This window comes from Monodon monoceros, unplaced genomic scaffold (assembly GCF_005190385.1).
Source record: "Monodon monoceros isolate NGI ecotype Baffin Bay Population unplaced genomic scaffold, NGI_Narwhal_1 Super_Scaffold_11, whole genome shotgun sequence".
NCBI classification, from domain to species: domain Eukaryota; kingdom Metazoa; phylum Chordata; class Mammalia; order Artiodactyla; family Monodontidae; genus Monodon; species Monodon monoceros.
This window is the reverse complement of record NW_021703767.1, coordinates 1,241,346-1,259,798: the sequence shown is the minus strand read 5'-3', so window position 1 is coordinate 1,259,798 and position 18,453 is coordinate 1,241,346. Positions and strand designations below refer to the sequence as shown.

General features: G+C 53.9%; 1 protein-coding gene across 6 annotated transcripts in view; it reads left to right on the top strand.

Moving 5' to 3' along the window:
* The window catches only part of ADARB1 (adenosine deaminase RNA specific B1), a 113,552-nt gene that overhangs the window by 77,830 nt on the left and 17,269 nt on the right, over nucleotides 1–18,453 (top strand). For 5 of the 6 annotated variants that reach the window (XM_029214714.1, XM_029214713.1, XM_029214716.1 and 2 more), the window contains 6 exons: nucleotides 744–1,678; nucleotides 5,129–5,243; nucleotides 7,218–7,386; nucleotides 7,998–8,146; nucleotides 9,210–9,378; nucleotides 16,927–17,108. In XM_029214714.1, the coding sequence (XP_029070547.1) occupies nucleotides 744–1,678; nucleotides 5,129–5,243; nucleotides 7,218–7,386; nucleotides 7,998–8,146; nucleotides 9,210–9,378; nucleotides 16,927–17,108 (1,719 nt within the window). Of the gene's footprint in view, nucleotides 1–743; nucleotides 1,679–5,128; nucleotides 5,244–7,217; nucleotides 7,387–7,997; nucleotides 8,147–9,209; nucleotides 9,379–16,926; nucleotides 17,726–18,453 lie in introns of all 6 variants that reach the window. The other variant, XR_003792365.1, reaches the window with a different exon arrangement.

Genomic DNA, 18,453 nt, shown 5'->3' with positions numbered 1-18,453 from the left:
TTTTTTTCTATCATGGGATGTATTAAGGATTCAGAGGCAGATCAGTCCCCATACATAATGAGAAAATGTTAATACTAGAAGTGAAGCTATATCCTTCAAAATAATTTCTAAAAGGCCAGAATACTTTACATAAGCAGTTTTCTAAGATCCATGAATCAAAACCAAATAACTGCACATATTAATTGCATCTTTTAAACCAGAAGAACTAAGTAACTTGTGAATGCGTGTTTTAAATAATGTCTTCTTTTCTGGGAAAGGCTGCAATTGAAAGCCCAACATGAGTATAGTATGAGAGTAGATGGCATTGAAAAGGAAGAAAATGCCAAAATAAAGTGTACATTTGTCGATACTGATATTAGATTTATTAGTGTAAGGTCTTTCTGGGTTAGTTTATCATCCCACATTTTGATAAACTTGAATAAAATTCCTCTAGATGCTTCGGAGTATTCTCGTAGAAAAAGATGATTTAAAAATTCACCTTTTAATGCAAAAGCAGTCCGTGATACTAAATAGAAACAGGATTAGTTATTATTTCTCAGAACGTCAAATTACTCCAATTATTCCAGTTTAGGTGGATAGCTCTGTGGTTAAACGCACAGCTCCACACGTATGCAGCCAGGAACAAAATGTATAAGCACACATCACTTAACCAGTTACAAAGGGCGATAAAGGAATCTATAAATTTTGCATTTACAAGATCCTGCAACGAAGGCGTTGTAAGTTACTCTTTCTGGGCACCGCAGGTTCGAGCAGCACAGATGTTAAGGAAAACTGCAGTCTGGACGGCGCGCCCCCCAAGGACGGCAGCGCCCCGGGGCCTGGCGAGGGCGCCCCGCTCTCCAACGGGGGTGGCGGGGGCGCCGGCAGGAAGCGGGCCCTGGACGAGAGCAGCAATGGCCACTCCAAGTTCCGCCTGAAGAAGCGGAGGAGGGCGCCGGGGCCCGCGCTGCCCAAGAACGCGCTGATGCAGCTCAACGAGATCAAGCCTGGCCTGCAGTACACGCTGCTGTCGCAGACGGGCCCCGTGCACGCCCCCCTCTTCGTCATGTCCGTCGAGGTCAACGGGCAGGTCTTTGAGGGCTCCGGCCCCACGAAGAAGAAGGCCAAGCTGCACGCGGCCGAGAAGGCCTTGCGCTCCTTTGTCCAGTTTCCCAACGCCTCTGAGGCCCACCTGGCCATGGGCCGGAGCCTGTCCGCCAATGCAGACTTCACGTCCGACCAGGCCGACTTCCCCGACGCGCTCTTCAACGGCTTCGAGACCCCGGACAGGCCGGATGTGCCCTTCTACCTGGGCGCCAATGGCGACGACTCCTTCAGCTCGAGTGGGGACCTCAGCCTGGCTGCGTCTCCCGTGCCTGCCGGCCTGGCCCAGCCACCCCTCCCCGTGCCCCCGCCGTTCCCACCCCCGAGCGGGAAGAACCCCGTGATGATCTTGAACGAGCTGCGCCCAGGACTGAAGTACGACTTCCTCTCGGAGAGCGGGGAGAGCCACGCCAAAAACTTCGTCCTGTCTGTGGTCGTGGACGGGCAGTTCTTCGAGGGCTCGGGGAGGAGCAAAAAGCTCGCCAAGGCCCGGGCCGCGCAGTCCGCCCTGGCTACTGTCTTTAACTTGCGCCTGGACCAGACCCCGTCTCGCCAGCCTGTCCCCAGCGAGGGCCTCCAGCTGCACTCGCCACAGGTGAGGAAAGCCGCCCGAGCGCGGCTGCGTGTTGCTCACGCTTTTAGACGGGGTGCGGTTGCCATGGTCACTGGTGTCTTCTCGTCGCTCTGTCCTCAGCACGGGGAGGTCCTGGTAAGTCCGGCTGCCGGGCCGCCTTCCCGTGACTGTGCCGGTTGTGTGGCCGCTGCGAAGCCCAGCCAGGGCCGTCAGGTGCAGTGTGGTCAGTGCCGCCCACGGCGGGTGGGCCGAGGTGCCCTCCCTGTGCCGCCTGCCCCTGTGGCGACCACAGCCCACGGCGGCCTGTCGCGGAGGAGACAGGAGGGGAGGGGAGGGCCGGAGCCCTGGCATCTTGCCCCAGCTCAGTGGGGTCCCCTCTCCGTGTCTCACCTGGGACCCAGGTACAGGACAGGTGAGGCCGGCGGGTCAGCAGCTGAAACCCAAGTCTGGGTCAAGTACCAGCACCTCACGGATGCTGTCCAGGCAGAGGCCGAGCTGCAGCGGTGGCGAGCACACGTCAGAAGGGCCGGGGCGTCGGGGCCTCTGCAAGCGCTCCAGAGCCCGCCGGGTGCCTGGGGGTCTCGGCACCTGGAGTTCCCCAAGGGGTCCCTGTGGCTCCCCTGCTCAGCCGGAGGTGGGCACCCCTCCTAGTTTGGTCTTGGACAGGGTGAGAAGGGGGAATATCAGGGTGAAATTTCAGTGTGAAGAGAGGGGACATTTCAGGGTGGGCTCTGAGGAGTAGGAAGGAGGAAATGATGTTTAGTTGTCATCTCAACACCCTAGAACTCCGGTTATTTATTGCTTCTTTTCCTGGAAATCCAAAATTATTCTGGTCTATTGTAAAAATGTTTCTTCCAGGGAGAAAGTTTGACCCTCTTCTCTATTTCTTTCTGTCAAAATATTATTCACTTTGAAGATAAAATAAACACTGATCTGAGGAGAAAAAAATGAAGGACTCCGAATTGACAGGACAGCCCACATTCGCTCAGGAAGCTCGGCTTCCGTCTTGCCTTTCTGTGACCTCTGTGCAACTGTCACCCGAGAGGACCAGTAGTTCTCGGTTTTAAAAAAAGGAAATTTATTTTCTTTCGCTTAAAGCAACCAAATACAGCATCAGTATAAAGTAACATATTCAAAGGATTTCGCTGATTTTTTCTACTCTTTGAGCCAAGTAACCGCTTCCCGTGTATTAACTTCTCGTTAATATTATTCATAAGAACCGTTAGTCCATTTATCATTTTACACATGGGCGGCACTAGTTCCCGAGGGATTTTTTATTTTCAGGTTTACTGTTCGTTAGAGCATTTCAGCCTGAGCCACAGTGGCCCTGTCTTCCCTTACCATTGGCAGTCATGTGAAGAGACTGGACTCGTCAAATGCCGTGACCCCCGGTGCTTGGTTCTGCGTGGGTGACACCCCGGGGGGGGGGGCGGGGAGGTGGGCGGAGGTCTGCGTGTGCGTGGGTGTGTGCGTGTGCACTGGCAGCCTGCCTCTACCCTGGCTGTTATGTCAGTGGGGAGCAGTGACCGGAGCCCCTGGCTGGTGGAGCCTTGCCCGGGAGGGGCCGTCTCCGCCCTGCCCAGGTGGCCTCTGTGGCCCAGGCCAGCCGGGTCTGGGAAGGTGGAGCCGTCTCTCCCCCCGCCCGAGCCCGCCCCGCTCACAGGGCCCCCAGGGTGGCTGCCAGCCCCTGAGCGGTACCTCAGGAAGTAGTTGTGTCCTCGTCGCAGGACCTGTGCCGGCCTCCAGAGGGTCAGTCCTTACTCTTTCCCCTGGGAATTTCCAGATGTATGGTCTAGAGGGGGGTGAAACGTCCTGCTGTCTTGCGGGTGGAATCCTTGAAGGGCGTGGGTTGGCCATCCCTGGTCTCAGGACTTTTTGCCTCCATGGCGTTCACGGCGGCATCGGAGGGTTTAAAATCAGACAGCGTTGCCCACACGGTGTGTGCAGGGCGGTCTGTCAGTGAACTTGGTGGACGTGGCTGGACCGAGCTGTCCCGCGGGGCCCAGCCTCGAGCTGACTTTGAGCACATGTACCCTTTGTTATTATATCTGCCCCGAATCTAGAGGGAGATTGCTTCACGCCCAGTCCCTTCGGGGGATGGGAGGGCGGGCCTGGGCAGAGGCTGTCGGTGCAAGTGCCTGACTCCACGCTTTCCTGCTTTTCTCTGAGTTTGGAGCCCCGCCTCACCCTGCATGGAGCGGTCTCTGTTCCCTCTGCCTTCCCCTTCCCTCCTGCTGTTCTCTTCCCACCGGAGGGCATCGTCCCATCGTGTGATTGCACGTCCTGACTTTCTGTCCGTGGCCTCGCTGCCTCTCCTGCCTGCACACCTCCGTCCTCTGTGCCTCTGTCTAGGGTGCAGAGTGGGGCCCCGTCCCTGCTCTTCTGGCCACACTCTGTGCCCTTGGCCTTGAGCGCCGCCTTCTGGGGCTTGTTGCTGGTGCAGTGGCAGGTGAAAGCATCCTGATGACGCTTCTTCCCAGAGAAGCCACCGTTTCGGACAGGTGGCTTTTCTGTTCATTTGGGAGCATTTTATTGAGGGCCCAGTTGGGGACTCCAGACCAGTGTGAGCTGGTGGGATGTGGGTCCCGCGGGCTCCTGGCACATACCTCCCATCAGGCATCGTTTCCCAAAACACCGAGGGTCCATTCTATCCAAGATGGATCATCAGCTGTGAAAGCAGGACCGTGTCCAAAATCTCACCGATGTGTTTGCTTCTGAGAAGCACTCCCTTCAGTCCAGTGGCTCCCTGGCCTGGAAATGCACCACGAGAAGTCTTCTAAAATCACGTTACACTTGCCCTGTACAAGTGTAGCCTCTGGTGCATTCTGGTGTCACTCGATCTAAGTGACAAATGCCCTTACGGGCTCTAAGCGGTGCTGGTTTCTGAGTGACTGGACCACGGTAATTATTTTTAGATGTTGAAATCACTGAGACACACAGGGACTGGGTGCCTTTGGGAGGGAGGTACTGTGAACTTAGTGATCCTGCAATGTGACCGCCCTTCAGACCTCCCCTTCCTCTTCCCACGTGTCCCCCATGGGGCCTCGCCAGCCCTGAGCTGACTGGGCCGCACCTCCTGTGATCTCACTTCTTCCCAAAGCCCTGCCACTCGGGGGCTGTGGCTGCGGGACTCGGAGCCGCAGAGGGTGGGAGGGGGGGTGACCAGGCAGGCGCTCTCGCCTCTGGGCCTGGGTCCCTCCCCTGGGGCAGGGCTGTTGTGAGGAGGCCTCACCTGCTCAGGTGCTGGCTCCCATGCAGTCGGGCTCCAGACTGTCCTGCAGAGACCCTCGCACGCCCCTTGGGCGTCTGTTTCCAAGGAATGTCTGGGAGGAAAAAGTGTGCGCGCACACACACGCACACACACACACACACACGCACACACTTGTTTGCCAGGCTTACCTTTGTGGTTCCAGAGGAGAGGCCCCGGAACGTGGCCCCAAGGGGAGCACTAAATCCCTGCTTGGTCTGCAGGTCTTAGCCGATGCCGTGGCGCGCCTGGTTCTGGAGAAGTTTGGGGACCTGACGGACAACTTCGCCGCCCCCCACGCACGCAGGAAAGTGCTTGCTGGAATCGTCATGACAACAGGTAACCATGTTGGCGGTGTGTCCACCTGCCTGCTTTCATGCTTAATAAAGGTGAAATGCTTTCAGTCTAGAAAAATCTCTGTGACACCAGCAGGAGGTCACTTTTTCATTCTCCTTCAGAATGTTTACCATGTGCGGATAGAGGAACTGCGCTTATATTTTCCCCCTACAGGTTCATCTTTTTAACCTAAGGTTTTCATCTGGAGAAAGAGTCCTGTATTAATATTTGATCCCTATAATCTTATGTGAATGGCCTTGATCGACCCTGGAAACCTGCAGGAGAGCTGTTAGTTCTTACTTCACTTGGAAGTAGGACTTAATCCGATTTATCCGTTAATGTTAACGCTGCCAGATAAGTTTCTGTGTGACTTTTACGGGGGAGAGAGGAAGTCCTAGCAAGAGTAGAAAATCTGTGGGGGTAAAGCACGCTTTGGGGTAGCAGAAGAAGCCCTATTAAATTTGTGTCTAAGTTCCCAGCAGCGAAGGGAACCCTCCCTGAGTTCTCTTGCCACATCCCAGGAGTGAGCCCGCCGAGCATCGTCTCCGTGGATCCCTCCTGGGAACAGGAAAGCACGGCCTCGGCCAGTGCCTGCATCTTTGGGTGGCCGGAGGACCCTCAAAGGGGCTGAGTCTGGGGCTGTCCCTTTCTTCTCGGAGCATCTGCTCAGCCCAGCTGGCCAAGCCTGGCCTGCCGTGTGTAGGAAGCCAGCCAGAGGCCAGAGAGGGGGGCGGCGGGGGGTGGTTATCTGTCTACACCCGGCAGGCAGGGGCAACCCCAGTTCCCATGGGGCAACTCCCCGTCCCTTTCTCCTGAGGCGTGGTTCACCTCTGATCATGGACAGGACCCAATTCTGTGATCCTCGGCGCTGACCACGCTCCGTGCCCTAGAGGACAGGATCTCATTTTCTTGCTGTGTCTTTACCTTGGCACGGCTGAGAGCTGTCTGACGGGTAGGATGGATGCTCTGAGCAGTAACTTGGGTTTCAGTGTTCGTTCTGATGTGAGCTGCCTGTGTTTTGTCCCTCTGCTCCCTCCATCTCCTTGCTGTCGTCCTGTACGCACGTCAAGGTGAACGCGTATGCTGCTGGATGACGTCGTTTCCTAAGCAAGGCGCTACCCTTCCCGGTGACGGGAGTGAGCGAGCCTGTGGTTTTTCATCCAGGTGTTTTAACCGCCTCAGAAGGGGCATGTTACCTCGTGGGGGCATTTTGCCCCATAGCGTGTGTTGCACTCGGGACCCTCCGCTCGAAGCCACGGTTGACGCCTGAAGGCAGCACCACACTGCGCGTGGCATGTGGTCCTGACGTCAGGAGACCTGGTTCAAATCCCCAGGCCAACTTTGATGGCCCTGTGCCTCAGTCCCCTCATCTACAAATGGAGACAATGGTTGGATGGGCCTCGGAGGACATGGGAGGGAAGTGAGGTACCTTCCCCGACAGGCCGCGCGCAGGGCCTGCACCCGTCCTACGTGGTCTGTCTGTCGACACCTGCACGTCAGAGTGGTGGCTCCCGAGGTTCCCCAGTGCTGACGGCTGCACTCACTCCCCGTGCAGTTAAACGGTGCCAGGCTGCCAGACAGCCCCCTGCATGACTCCTGGGCCCCCGGGGTGAGTGTCGGGCAGTCCTCCCAGCCTCTGCAGTGCTTTGATGTTACTCCCAGGATTCATTACCAGGCCAGTCTGTCTGCCTCTACACAGTGCTCCCCCGTGTCCACTGGGGAGTGTTCAAGAAAAGACTAGTGCGTTCCAGGTGAAGTAACTTTCCAAGTAGAATCTTTACACGCAAGAGTGGGGAGGGTTACCCTCCCAGAATGTGCAAAGCAAGGCTCGGGGGGGCCCGTTAGCAGCGCCCAGGTGAGGTTCAGTGGCAGGGTGTGAAAAATGAGCTGATGTCTCCCAGGTCAGTCCCTGGGAATGCGGGTCCAGCCCGGGCGTGGCAAGGAATAGCGAGGAACGATTTCTCTTCTGTTTTTCAGGCACAGATGTGAAGGATGCCAAGGTGATCAGTGTTTCCACAGGAACAAAGTGTATTAACGGCGAGTACATGAGTGATCGCGGCCTTGCGCTGAACGACTGCCACGCAGAAATCATATCTCGAAGATCCTTGCTTAGATTTCTTTACACACAACTTGAGCTTTACTTAAAGTAAGTTTAGCAAGTAAATAAGTAAAGGAAGCTGTTTTTTTTTTTTTTAATTGTTCTCTCATCAGAATGTATTGCAAAACTTTCCACTGCTTCTGTAAGCTCTGAAAAATTCTCAACCTAGTAACTTTCTGGGTAACAGTGAGGTTGGATCCCATTTCCCCGTGAAGCTGAATTATAACACACACACTTGCCTGTACATACACGCCACACGTGTAGTCAGAGGGGCCATGTCTGTGTTTCAGATCCCGAGCTTTCATTTTATGCAGAAGTAAGTGTTGGGGAGGGGGGCAGTGCTGCCCCAGTCACTGTGCCCGGAACCACTGACCGTGGACCTGACTGCTTCTCGCCACAGGCCACATCTGACACGCTTCCTTTCTGTTCTGAGGTCATGAATGAGGAGGAGAGGTTACTTGCGTATTGATGGCATGTCCCATTGGTGAGCAGACAGGAACTGTGCTAATTATCATTAACATATAAAATAAATACCCCAGTCCAAGCTTCTCATACCCCGTTGAAAACACTGGCCTTTGCAAATCATCGTAAGCTATGACAGACTAAATTTTGATTGTATTCAGCTTTCAAGTTTATCTTTGCAACTTGTTTCCTTTCAGTAGCAAAGATGATCAAAAAAGATCCATCTTTGAGAAGTCCGAGCGGGGAGGATTTAAGCTGAAGGAGAAGGTCCGGTTCCATCTGTACATCAGCACCTCCCCCTGTGGAGATGCCAGGATCTTCTCGCCACACGAGACCGTCCTGGAAGGTATGGCACCAGGCTCGTCCACGGCCACAGTGTCTCAAGAAAATTCATGACTGTGCTAGAACAGAGAAAAGGATAAACCTGCATTAATATCCTTTCTTCTTTAAAAATTTCAACCTTGGATGTGGACCTGGTAGGAATATATAAAAACATGAGGTTTTTCTTCTCAGTAAGTTGACATTTTAATGAATGAAAATGTGGATTCTAATGAGAAATTAGAATAGAGTGAGGATATTAGATCAAAACTGTTTTCAGTTTTTAAATTTGGGTAATACCTGTCTCTGAATTGGAAGTGTACGTCATCATCCATGTTTCTGGGGAGTCGTAGTTTAATGAGTGTGTAATCGAATTAGAAAAGCAGGTGCAGGCTGGTGGCCACCACGTGCCCTCCATCCTCCCTTGTTCTCACGTTTGTTAGTGCTCTTGTTTCACAGGAGTTTGTACCCACATCCCTTCACAAGCTTAAGCATTATTTATTCCAAATAGAACATTTGATTACTTTTTTTTTCTTGATTATAACAGCAACATATACCCACTGTAGAAAGTTGCTAAATATTTTTAAAACATAAAAAAGAAAATTTAAATCACTCCATATTCATATAACCTGGAGATAATCACTCTGGATGTGTGTGAATGCTTCCTATGAATTTATTTCTGCATCATTATAGATTTATTTTTGAAAATTTAAATACACAGCAAAGAAATATAGCAAATACCCAAATATCCATCACCTAGAATTAGCAAATGTTAGCATTTTGTCCTGTCTGCTTCAGCTCGTTTCTAATGATAGAAATAAATCATTTTGATTAAAATGGAAGCCCTCTTTTCTCCCAACCACTAAGGAGACCACCCTCTTGAGTTTGGTTTGTAGTATACCCTCCTGTCGGATTTTATGTAATTACATTGTACACACATATCTTATGTGTATATAGCATAAACACACGCACACATAAGTGTAAAGTGTATTTTGAATCGATAGGTGTTGTTAGATGTGCTTTTCAGTGAGTTAAGTATATGGTCAACTACCGGTGGACCCTCTCAAGAGGATCTTATGTTTCTGTCTTAGAACCAGCAGACAGACATCCGAATCGTAAAGCCCGAGGACAGCTGCGGACGAAAATAGAGTCTGGTGAGGGGACGATCCCAGTCCGCTCGAATGCCAGCATCCAGACCTGGGACGGGGTGCTGCAAGGGGAGCGGCTGCTCACCATGTCCTGCAGTGACAAGATGGCGCGGTAAGCACCCCCCAACCCCGCCGAGTACCTGGGGTGCATGCTGCCATTTCCAGAAACACCGGTGCTTCGCCCCCATTTCCTACCTCATGTGTTCCACAGATTCTCTGAAGGACTAAGGTTCTAAACAGGTGCTTCGGGGGTCACCTTGAGGGGATAAAGCTGGGGTCTCTGTGGGCAGAGGCTCTTGAGCCCTGGGAGGCATCACTACAAAGGCACTGTGGATTAAAATCATGGGCAATTGGTATTTGAACTCAACCTCCAGCCCCCTCCCCTCCCAGGAGATCGGGGGGCAGGACTGAAAGTTCCCACCTTCTATAATCACGTAGTTGGCTCCACAGACAACCAGCCCCCATCCTTAGGTGGGTGACAGAATTCACCTCATTAACATAAGACACCTTTATGGCTCTAATCACTTAGGAAATTCCAAGGGTTTGGGAGCTATGAGCCAGGAACCCCAGAAGAAGACCAAATACATATAAGAAAAATATATTTTTGGTCATCTGAGTGACCAAGTATACTCTTCTGATGAATAACAATATCACAATTACTGTAGCTTCATAGTAAGTCTTGAGGTCAGATAGTCTCAGCTCTCCAACTTTGTTCTCCAGTGTTGTATTGGCTGTTCTGGGTCTTTTGCTCCTTCATATAAACTTTAGAATCAGTTTGTCAACATCCACAAAATACTTTGCTGGGATTTTAATTGGGTTTGTGTTGAATCTATAGATCAGGTTGGGAAGAACTGACATCTTGACAATATTGATTCTTCCTATCCATGAACATGGAATATCTCTCCATTTACTTAGTTCTTTGATTCTTTTGTAGTTTTATAGTTTTCCTCATATAGGTCTTGAATATGTTTTGTTAGATTTGTACCTAAATATTTGATTTTGGGAGGTGTTAATGTAAATGGTATTGTGTTTCTTATTTCAAGTCCTACATGTTCATTGTCAGTCACAAATGATTTTTGACCAAGGTTCAAAGCCAATTCAGTAGAGAAAGAACAGTCTTTTTAACAAATGGTGCTGGGACAATTGGACATCCCTATGGAGAAACAAAAGAAATGAACCTGATATTTTGCACCATATACAAACATTAACTGAAGATGTGTCACAGACCTAAATGTGTAAAATTTCTAGAAGAAAACAGGAGAAGATCCTGGCAACTGGGATAGGCAGTTTCCTAGACCCGATACCAGAAGCACTCTCCATGAAAGGAAAAAGTGACAAGTTGGACCTCACCAAATGAAAAATTACTTCTTTGAAAGACACTGTTAAAAGAATGAGAAATAAAGTCACCGACTGGAAGAAAATATTTACAAATCATATATCTGATAAAGGGCCTATATCCACAATATATAAAGACCCTCTAAACCCAACAAGGGGGAAAAACAATTTTTAAAACGGGCAAAATATTTTAATGGACACTTCACCAAAAAAGATGCAAATTAGCACACAAGAAGATGCTCCACATCGTTAATCACGGGGAGTGCAGGAGGGCTGTGAAGGCACGTGCTTGGCTCTAAGGCTAGACCCCTGCCCGGCGTGGTGGGAACCCCGGGAGCAGGAGCACCATCCTCCCAGGCTGGGGACCGATGCTGCAGCCACTCTGAGGACAGCTTGGCAGCCGTGTGCCCCAGCCATTCTACTCCTGTTTCCCGAGAGAAAGGGAACCAGTGTCCCCAGAGACTCACATAGGAGTGCTCACAGCAGCTTCCCTGTACAAGTCAAAAGCTGGAAGCAGCCCGAACTGCTGTCAGTCTATAAACAGGGGTAAGCAGGGGGTGTGTCTGTGCCACGGGGCACTGCTCTGGCAAGGGACAGAATAAACAGTGACATACAGTCAGTGCAACATGGGCACATCACAAAATAGCTATGCAGAGTATGGGAAACCAGAGGAGTGCTTACTGTGTGATTCCCTGTCTGTAAATGTCTAGAAAGTGCAAACTACCTCACGGTGACAGAAAAGCAGATCAGTGGTTGCCCAGGGATCGGGGCCAGAGCAGGAGGGGCAGGAGGAAGGCCTCGAGCAAGGTGTGAGGAGACTCGGGGGTGTGTAAACATCAGGACTCCCCAGACCCTGTGCTTTAACCACGTGCGGGGCGCTGTGTGTCAGCTGCCCCTCAGCAGCTCACAGAAGTTAGGAAATGGTTGTAAGTAAGTGACAGAAAGCCCCACAGCTACTGAGTCAGAAAGAGAACAGTAGAGCAAATCCAAATAAGTAGAAAAAAGAAAACGATAAAGACCAGAAATTATTATTAGACACAACAGAGATGAGCAGCGAGGAGCACCGAGACCAAGTGCTGCTTCTTTGAAAAAGGTAATGAAATCGGCAGAGCTTGGGCAAGTCTGACCAAGATAGAAGGCCCAACCAAGCCAGATTCGGGGAGGAAGAGCGGGTGGTCAGGGATTCAGCAGGGACGGAAATGTGCTCAGGTAGTTACACTGAGAATTACGGACACTGCGTTACCAATATCTTTTTAAACTGAGATGAAATAAAAACTTTTTAGAAAAGTGTACATTTGTAAAATTGACTCAAGCATAGGTAGAAAATTTGAATGGAATTCTAGCCATTAATTAAACCAGTCACCCCCCACTCCTAAGAAATAGATAAATTGAAGCAAGTCAAAGAGGTGGCTGTGGAGAAAGAGGACGCAGGTCTCCCAGGAGGCTTTTCTGTGAGAGGCTCTGCATTTGGGGGGCGGGGGGGGCAGCAATCCCTGCTTATATAATCATTTCTACAGATTAGGAAAGTAGGGAAACAACCGCAGCTCATTTTGTGGGCTGCCTACCACCTGTATCCCAAACCAGACCAGGAAGGAAAACAAAGTGACAAGCCATCCTCAATTATAAAAACATTCACATTTACACTGAATCCAATCGTACTTTTTTTTTTGCTGTACGCGGGCCTCTCACTGTTGTGGCCTCTCCCGTTGCGGAGCACAGGCTCCAGACGCGCAGGCTCAGCAGCCATGGCTCACGGGCCCAGCCACTACGCGGCATGTGGGATCTTCCTGGACCGGGGCACAAACCCGTGTCCCCTGCATCGGCAGGCGGACTCTCTACCACTGCGCCACCAGGGAAGCCCCAATCGTACTTTTAATAGCTTGATCGGTTTTTTCCAAATCTATAACTTCAATCAAAATCTCATTTTTCATAGCACTTGACACTCAAGTGGAAAAGTAACCGCGTCAAGCTGAGTGGTAAAGGCAGCAGGGAGGTGTCATAGAGCACAGACCTGGAGAGGGACATCCGGGTACATGGTGCCCCAGTTGTGAGCAGGTTCGCCTACACTGAGGAGGAAACATAACTGGATAGAAGTTTATTGATCTCTCATGGAAATCAAGTTTGGGAACAGGTCACCCGGAGCTGCTGTGGTCGGCTGGTCACCCTGAGGCCAGGCTCCGTCCTCCTGCACCGCCACTGTATCGCCTGTCCTCAGGGTCTCCCCGGTGCCCAGAGCTGGCCAAATCCCCAGCAGCAGGAGGGCCAGACGGGCAGGCCTCCAGCGGCTCGGGCTGGCAGGGCAGCTGCGTTTCACCACCGAGGACCTGGTGTGCGGCCGCATCTCCTTGCGGAGGAGCCTGGGTTAGCTGCCGTCTGGAGGGGGATGGAGGCCCTGTTGCTCAGAAGGGAAGGGACGCGGGGCTGCAGCTGCGGTCTGTGCCACGTGGGGGACTCGTGGACGAGGTGACCCGGCTGGCGACCATCCTGAGCCAGGGCCGTGTGCGCAGAGGCACCTGCCGACAGATGGAGACCCGGGGCTGCACCGAGGTGTCCGGCACTGCTGGCGGGCCTCCACCTCAGCCGGCTTCTTCAGCAGGGCACAGAAAGCCCAAATGAGAAAGAAAACCATGAATCAGTTTGACCATATTGAAATTTTAAAACTTATTTACCAAAACCCCCATAGATATATTGGAAAGAAAAGCCACACGCTGGGAAAAGAGATCTGACTCACATAACCAGCAAAAGGTTTGTAAAGATAATTCCCACAGCTCAGCAAGTCAGAGGCATGGACTGGAAGGGCCTTTGCTGGGGGGCTGTGAATGCTCCATCTTCCTGAAGTGGGGCTCCACCCATGCACATAAAAGTCAAAACTCAGGGACGCAAACCCTTAAGATCTGTGCCTTTCACCGTGTACAATGGTCGTCATCTTGAATAAGCAGATGCAAGGCAGGAGGAAGGGGACAGCGTGGGGACAAGTGCCCTGTCCTGCCCCCTTCCCAACCCTGTGGCTCCACCACCCAGGGCTAGCGCTTGGCCTGTGAAGCTGCCCCCGCTCAGACACGGGGGCTGGGATTGGGGGTCAGGTTCCTACACACCCCTGACTTGACTGCAAATCGAGGGTCCCAGATCGACCATCCGTGGGTTCCGTAGATCGCTAGGAAGGCTCACCGATCAGCCAGATGGAAGGGGTACGTGGGAGGAGGGGCCCACCCCTCAGCCTGGGGAGCTTCCAGCCCTGTCCTCTGGGGTCTGTATGCAGACGGATTGAATCCTTGGTCCTTGGTGATTAACTCAACCCCAGCCCCTCTCCCCTCCCGGAACCACCCTCTAATCTTGTGGTTGGTTCCTCTGGCCACCAGCCCCTTCCTCCCGAGTCACCTGGTCAGCATGAATCCGGCATGGTTGAAAGTGGCTAGTCGCTTGGTATCACACCAGCAAATGGCCGGATGGCGCCATGAGGCGGCCAGCTCCTCACAAGCCTCTCCCGTCCCTGCCGTGGGGGAGTGAAGAGTCCCCTGGGCCGTTCCGTCCCTACGGAAGGCCCACAGCAGGTACGGGGAGGGCTGACCTGGGTCTTAGAGAGAGGCAGGGCCACCTCCCACAGATGGTTCCAGATGGGGACAAGGGCAGTGGGCCGGCTTTGGAGTGAGGCCACGGTGGGCTGGGGTGGGGGAGGTGAGCCCTGCTGCCGGGGTCCATTTGGAGGGCGGTCCTGGGAGCAGCGTGGGGCGCGGGGTGGGAGGGGCCTGCGGGGGGCTCCCCGTCTCTGGGTGAGTTCTGTCGGCTGCGCCGGGCGTGGGAGGGAGGGAGGGAGGGAGGGAGTTCTCGGCACTGCTGGGCCCGGAGGTGGGGGGGGCAGAGTCCACCTGCCGCAGGGCAGCAGCTTGACTGTTCAGAGCGCTGGGGGTCCGCCACCTTCACTGTGTGGGCGCAGACTGAGAGGTGGGCCAGGAGGGCGAAGGGGGTTTGTGCCCCCCCGGGATCGGGGGGAAGGCTGTAGGTTGGCACAGGGGAGCTGGGCCAGGGACGTGACAGCACGATCACGCTCTGAAGCCCATCCTCCGAGAAGTGACAGAGCAGGAGGGACGCCTGTGTGCAGCCGCCTGTGTGCTGGGGCGCCAGCACTGCAGCCCCTGTGAGGCGGGGTCGTGGGGTGGGGCCAGTTTCCAGTCTTCACAGAGGGCTGCCCTGGGGCGGGGGGCTGCAGCGCACACACCCTATGCGTGCACATCCTCGCTGTTCCCTGGAACGCTCACTGGCAGGAGATGCAGCGGAGTGGCTGGTGTGCCAGACCATCGCCCACCAGGGCCTCCGCAGAGCAATTGTGCGTAGAGTTCGCGAAGCATGTGTTCAGAGCTAAGGGCTTGTAATGAGTATAGGTTTCTGCAGGATCGCCGCTTTCAAGTTTGCCCCAGGGGTCTGAATGCAGCTTAGTACGGCCTAAACCCACGAAGAAGCTTCTGATTTACATTAGAAAGGGTGCCCTGTGGTGTTCGTAAGCACCGAATGTTTCTTGCTTTTCCTCGCTAGATGGGAAAACGTGTGTTTTAATTTCCTCTTTAGAGGGTGGGAGGGATGGGATGTAGCAATTTGAGGATTTGTCCATTCAGCACGTATTGGTCTTTGTATGCCAGGCGTGTAGGTTAAGTGCTGGGGCATTTCCAGAGAACTAAACAGCCCAGCCCCCTCCACGTGGAGTGTATTAGGGGAGGGCGGGTGGTGGCGCACGGTAAGTGCTGCAGGAGGTTGGGGGGGCGGGGGGGGCCCAGGTGGGCTCTGGTGGCGGCTGAGGGAGGGCCGCCGCGAGAGGGGCTGTCTGCAGAGACCGAGGTGGGGGCACTGCGGCCGCGCAGCCCAGCACGGGGTGGGGGTGGGGTGGGGGCGGAGGTACCAGGCCAGACGGGCTGGCCGGCACCGGAAAGGTGGTGCTTCCTGGGGAGAAGAGGGGGGGGGGGGGAGGGCTTGCGCCGAGGAGTGGCCTGGCCTGGGTTTCCACAGGGTCACGCGCGACTGTCCGGGAGGGGCCCCGGGGGTGGGGGCGTGTTTGCTGGGCTCCCCGTGGGAGGGGGCGGCGAGGGGGGCAGGGAGGTGACCTGACCCGGGTCCAGCAGAGGCCGTGGCGGCGGCCCCTGATCTATTCCGAGAGGAGGTCCCACAGGTTTGCTGGCCGTGGGCCGGTGACAGGGGTTTGGCCTGAGCCACGGAGCACGGGCTGGGCCGCTCAGGAGTTTGGGCCGCCCGCCCTGCTTACTGGCGCCGCGGTGCCGCTGGTGAGAGTGGAGCCGGGCAGGGCCGGGCCGGGGCTCTGAGGGCGGAGCCCGGGCCTTGCCTTCACGCCCCCAGTCCTCTCAGGGTCTGCCGGCCCCCGGGCCCAGCCCTGTCCCCACGTACTGCTGACACGTGCTGTGCGGGGGCAGCTCCCCTGCGGCCTCCTACCCGCGGTCTGGGGTGCGGACCCGGTGGGTCCTGTGCTGGGCTCCCCGCCTGAGCTTGAAGAGCCCCCGCTGCCCCTCCCCCAGGACCGGCCGGCCTCCCCACCGCTTGCTCCCTGCCTGCCTGGCCGCGTCCCCTCCGGGACCCTCCCAGAAGTCGGCACCACCTTCTTCCTCGGGGACTCTGCCTTCCCTCAGGTTGATTTCCCTCAGTTTTTAATTCTTGGTTCACACGTTTGCCTTGTTGCCGCTTGCGCCCGTAGGACGGCCCGCTGGCTCCAGGGGCGCGTGGGCTGTGCCCCTCAGCTGCCCAGACTCAGCACCCGGCGGCGCGGGTGCTTGGACGTGGGCTCCCAAGGCCCGGAGAGCGGCCCCCCTGCTGTGTGTAGGGATCGGGCAGCGGTGTGTCTGGTGGTGTCGAGCGCGAAGCCCTGGAGGGTCGGTGGTGTGACGGGGTGGGGGACCCTCACACACGCCAGCCAAACGCAGGGTCAGGGCGGTCGGCCCCGCTGCGGGGGAGCAGGAAGGAATCCGTTCCCGGTCTCCGGGGGCTCCTCTACAGCTGCCTCCGTATTTATTAGAAGTAATAAAGATTTATTTTTCCTTTTGATTTTTCTCACCAGAAACGTGGCTCGTTGATCCCTTTTCCGAGCTAAATAATCTTCAGTAAATGTGTCATCGTGGGAAACATAAAGGCAAAGATCGTGCCTGCAGAAGAGAATTTCTAAGCAGATTTTTTAAAATTTCAAACTGCGAAGTGGGTTATTTTTAACCGCTGCCCTCTTGCAGTTGGCTGACACTTGCACAGCGTGAGCGGTGCCGCATAAGCACACCGCTGTGGAGGGCGCGGGCCGGGGGGGCCCGCACTGAGGAGCCTGTCCCTCTGCCTTCAGGTGGAACGTGGTGGGCATCCAGGGGTCCCTGCTCAGCGTCTTTGTGGAGCCGATCTACTTCTCCAGCATCATCCTGGGCAGCCTCTACCATGGGGACCACCTCTCCAGGGCCATGTACCAGCGCATCTCCAACATAGAGGACCTGCCCGCCCTGTACACCCTCAACAAGCCTCTGCTCAGCGGCAAGTATCTCCGGGGCGGCCTCCTTCCTCTGTCCCACGCACCTGATTTTGCAGCCTCTGAGTCTTAGGAGGGAAGCACCAGAGGGAGGCTGCCCTGAGGCTATGGGGGAGCCCGGGCCAGAGCGGAAGGCGATGGGTCATTTGAGTGAGTCCCTCGAGATTACTCTCTCTAGCTGATTGAAAACCTTGCCATTTATGGGGAAACTAGAGCCCAGACTCAGCACCTGTGTGCTTTTCTTTCACCCGTACTGGTGTGTTCAAGTCCTGTGTCAGTAGCAGAGGCTCACAGATGTTGTGAGGATCCCGCAGGCAGCAGCCGCCCGAGATGAAGCTGGGCCGGGCCCCGCGGGTTACGTCAGCACAGTGATGAGCCCTGCAGGCGGCCGGCGCCACACTCCCAGGCCTGCTCGCAGAGGTTGGCGATGGGGTGTGTGTGCCCATGACGAGCAGTGGTGTCTCTCAGTGGGGACTTGCCCCTACCCAGCGTGCCCTGTGCTACCAGTTGTTTGTTGTTTCTCTTTTAGAATGTCAGTGGCTAACAGTAAAGTGAACAAGAGCTTTTGAATTCAAGGGTCCTAACTGCTCAGGTCACCTTTGTTTAAAAGGACACAGTTAAGGTATTTTTATCCTTTTGGAAATATCGCTTTACCTACTTTTTTAAGCTAGAACTAAAACCGTAACCCTGAACTAGAATGCCTGTTGGTGTGTGTGTGTTTTGCCGTGGTCTGTGGTCTTGCTACTAGCCCATCTCTAACTAAGCAAAGCAACGTGGAACTTTATTTGAAAGCGTATCTCTTAGAGCACATGAATTACACAGGAACGAGAAAAACAAAAGCTGTTTTGGATCAAATTTTACAGCTCTCTAACTTTAACCGTTGTCTTTTAAGAAAAAAAAAACAGACATAAAATTTGGTGGTTGAAATTGTAGCATCCACACCCATTGAACTTCCACTGGTAGATACGACGTAAGTGTACTTTGGTGTGTGTTGGTGTGTAAATTTCTCACGAGTCAGAAAATAATTTTCCCTGCTTAGTCTGTGTTCTACATTTGAGGAGAGAGCGCTTTGTTTCATTACAGCCGTCACTTGTCTCTTACGTTCATAGCCACCGAAAACATCGTGTGTGAAACACGCGGCATGCAGGAGGCGCTCAGCAGTCGTTGCTGACTAGTGCCCTGTTGTGTGGTGCTCACTAAGCGGTGTTGCTCCACCACTGCGACCTAAAAAGACAGGACCATTTCGCTAAAGGACTATTCCAAGGTCTTGAAAGGATAGCTCACCTGTGAAAGTCAAATGTGTTTTACCACATCATAGGTATATGAAGGGCATCTGTATCTGTGAAAACG